We start from the raw sequence: 3,589 nt of genomic DNA on the forward strand, positions 1-3,589 counted from the left end.
AAAAAAAAAAAAAAAGAAAATTGACATTTGTCATTGAATGCTTTTCTTTCCACAGAGTCAGACAGAAAAATTAGCCAAGGTTTACCAGCCCAAACGTTCAGTCTTATCTCCTAAAAGCACTATTTCTGTTGCCCATCTTTTGGCTGCAAGACAAGACTTGTCAAAGATTTTAAGGACAAGCAGCGGCTCTATAAGAGAAAAGACTGCCTGCGCCATCAATAAGGTGATTAGAATAAATTTAATTTTCTTCTAAATACATTTCTTTCAGTTCATAAAATTAAATAGTTTAAAATATCTTTCATATCCCATAGGTGTTGATGGGCAGGGTGCCTGACAGAGGTGGTAGACCCAATGAAATTGAACCTCCACCCCCAGAGATGCCACCGTGGCAAAAAAGGCAAGATGGGCCCCAACAGCAAGCAGGAGGCCGAGGAGGCGGGAGAGGTGGCTATGAACATTCCTCATATGGAGGAAGAGGAGGTCATGAACAAGGAGGAGGGAGAGGTGGACGTGGTGGCTATGACCACGGCGGCCGAGGGGGAGGAAGAGGAAATAAACATCAAGGAGGCTGGACAGATGGAGGGAGTGGAGGAGGAGGTGGCTATCAAGATGGTGGTTATCGAGATTCAGGTTTCCAGCCAGGCGGCTATCATGGTGGCCACAGCAGTGGCTATCAAGGTGGAGGTTATGGTGGCTTCCAGACATCTTCATATACAGGAAGTGGATACCAGGGTGGTGGCTACCAGCAGGACAATAGATACCAAGATGGTGGGCACCATGGGGATCGAGGTGGTGGTCGTGGAGGGAGGGGTGGTCGCGGCGGTCGAGGAGGTCGTGCAGGCCAGGGAGGGGGCTGGGCAGGAAGGGGGAGCCAGACTTACCACCAAGGGGGTCAGTTTGAGCAGCACTTCCAGCATGGAGGCTATCAGTATAATCATTCTGGGTTTGGACAGGGAAGACATTACACTAGTTGAGGCTACAGACCCTTACATTTTGCTAGAGCTCAAGTAATAGAAACTTAGTTTCAAAATCCTGAATCCAGCATTCTATTTTGAATTACTGTTAGACCGACTACAGGTGGCAGGCAGATTCCTGCTTGGCATAAGAATATGTAGGTTTTCATTCAGTTCTGTTGATTTTTTTCTTTTAATGGACTTGTGTAATGCTGTTTATTTGAGAAACAACATCTTTCCTTTCTTTGAAAAAATTTTTAAAAGGTAATTAAAATGGCCTTTAAGTGACCAGTAGACTACTTCCACAGTCGGAACATGCACACTTTTTCAAAGAAATTGCTTGAAGTAGTTCTCATGTTTTCAGTATGCAGTTTTGAAAATGGGGATTCACCTGGACTATTTTTAGTTTTACCACTAGGGAGCCTTCCTCATATTAACAATCCTTATGTATGGGTTTTGCTTAAAGTATTCTCATGCCTGTTTTCCAAGCACAGTTCTGCCCCTGGTTGGCCTTTCATTCAGAGAGGTTATACCACATTGGCTTCATGATGGAACCTTAGGTCAGTTCCTATTAAATGAGCTCTTCTGCAGATAGCACATTCAGTAGCCTTACTCTGTTGATGGAATACTGTACCATATGCTCAACTCTGAAAACCTTGAACACGGCCAAAATCCATGCAGATTATAAAAGCAAACTAAGTTGTGAACCTATAGTACATAAGTATTTAGTTAAGTATAGCAATTAAAACTGACCTGCATCCATCCAAAAACAAGTTCTTCCTTCAACCTTATATTTACTTGAAATCTGCTAGAAAAATAAAACAGCAAACTGAAATTTGTTTTATGCACAAGTTAATACCACTGGCTCAGCAAATACAAGTTAGTTTGCTTTAGGCAGGAGACTTTTTTTGTAATGGAAGAAATGCACTACAAAGTAAGACAGATTTTTGCTTAGTGCAGGAGGCCCTTTTTTATTGCTGCAGAAAACAAAAGCCTGGCTAAGTTGATGTTTTACATTCTCCTTTACTGAAAAAACTACATGACATGATGCTTCTTGCTGGGTTTTTGTATAAACATTGTCAAGCTGTGAAAGAAAATGGCTGGAGGTGTGCTTTGTGTGAAGGGTGAGCAATAAAGTATCTGTACGTTCTCTCTTTGGTTTGAGTTTTATTTTAACTACTTTTTTTAACTGAACTTATCTTTGTTCCCAACGCTTCTTGAGTATTCCCTTAAAACATAATATGTAGTGAAAGACAACCTTTATCCTAAAACCTTAAATTGTAAAATTGCTATTTCCAAATTTACTTTTTTACTGAAGCAGTATAGCTAGAAAACTTCAGTACTGGCCACTGGGTGTAGCTGTCGCTACACGTATTATGCAAAGATAAATTAATGTCCCTAATCCTAGGGTTTTCTGTTTGATTTGGTTTCTCCTTTCCTCCTGAGAATGGGGGACTTTCTTTTTTAAATGAAGTGAATTGAAAATATAAATATATGTTTGTTAAAAGAGAAATTGTATTTTCCTATTAAATTGGGCTGTTTTAGAGTAAAGAATCAAGTTATGTCTTGCCATTAAAAATAATCTGCTTGCTGTTGAGATAAGCACATTCTTCTGAGAACTAAAACCATCTTTGAAAGCTCACCTTGGTTCTTTTAATTTTGTCTGTTTATTTTTCAGCTAGCATTTACCATTTTAAAATGTTCAGATTTGAAGACAATTTCATTTTTTATCATTAAAGTTAATTAAGGTTTTAAGTTGTTTTGAATGTTGTGTTGGTTTCTTTATGCTATTAAATATGTATGTTTAGTATATATAGAAGTTTCTTATTAGAAATAAAATTGTCACAGTTTCATATCTTAAAATGATAGGGTATATTCACATTTAGGTTAGCATTTGCTCTCATCAGACTCCATTGAATACAGCTTTCATTTCTTTTGACAAATATAATTTAGTTCATTTTTGTGGTTAATAGATTATTTTCCTAATATGATGGCTCTGAAATTTGCATCTTCATTTTCTGCTTCAGATTAGATGCCCCACCTCACATTATGAAACCATAAAAGAATTGAATTTCTTCTCTTGGACATAAATTAAGTTTTCTAGAAATAATATGTTTCAAACTACAAGTTCTTAGATTTTGTTTCGAGAGTCTTTTGACACTATGTACATCTTTAACCGTACTTTGTAAAAAATGATTTATTGGAGTAGGACGTATGGGAATTTCTTTGAGAAATCAGAGAAAAATGTTAGGAGGGAATTTTGATAGGAAATCTTAAGATCTTTTAAAACAGACTTGAGACAGATGGAATTTTTTGTGAATGTTTTGTTTCCTCCCATGACTGAGAGCTGAACAAGGTGTCAGTATTCTCTAGGAAACTATTCGAGGTGTGCCACTGTCAATTTCACCTCTGGGTCTATATCCAAACGAAGCTAGTGTCCAACCGTGCCAGGCAAAGAATATAGTTAAATAAATTCTTTCTGGGGGAAAGCGTTTAAAGTCATTTCTGCATATACTTAACTGTTTCTCCGGTCCCCAAATCCACCCTGTTCTTAAATATTTTTAGGTTGGGCCCATTCCATCTTTCTAGATACTTTGTCCACGTGTGGTACATCTTTCTGAAAATGGGTTTTAAGT

General features: G+C 37.9%; 1 protein-coding gene across 1 annotated transcript in view; it reads left to right on the forward strand.

Annotated features, from left to right (window-relative positions):
* Positions 1–2,105, forward strand: part of FAM98A (family with sequence similarity 98 member A) — a 16,529-nt gene extending 14,424 nt beyond the window's left edge. The window contains exons 7-8 of the mRNA XM_003795695.3: positions 56–223; positions 312–2,105. Coding sequence (XP_003795743.1) covers positions 56–223; positions 312–974 — 831 coding nt within the window. The 3' untranslated portion in view covers positions 975–2,105. The remainder of the gene's footprint in view (positions 1–55; positions 224–311) is intronic.
* The last annotated feature ends 1,484 nt before the right edge of the window (positions 2,106–3,589 follow it).

The sequence above is a fragment of the Otolemur garnettii genome, unplaced genomic scaffold (assembly GCF_000181295.1).
Source record: "Otolemur garnettii isolate 467f Iridium unplaced genomic scaffold, OtoGar3 scaffold00095, whole genome shotgun sequence".
NCBI lineage: Eukaryota > Metazoa > Chordata > Mammalia > Primates > Galagidae > Otolemur > Otolemur garnettii.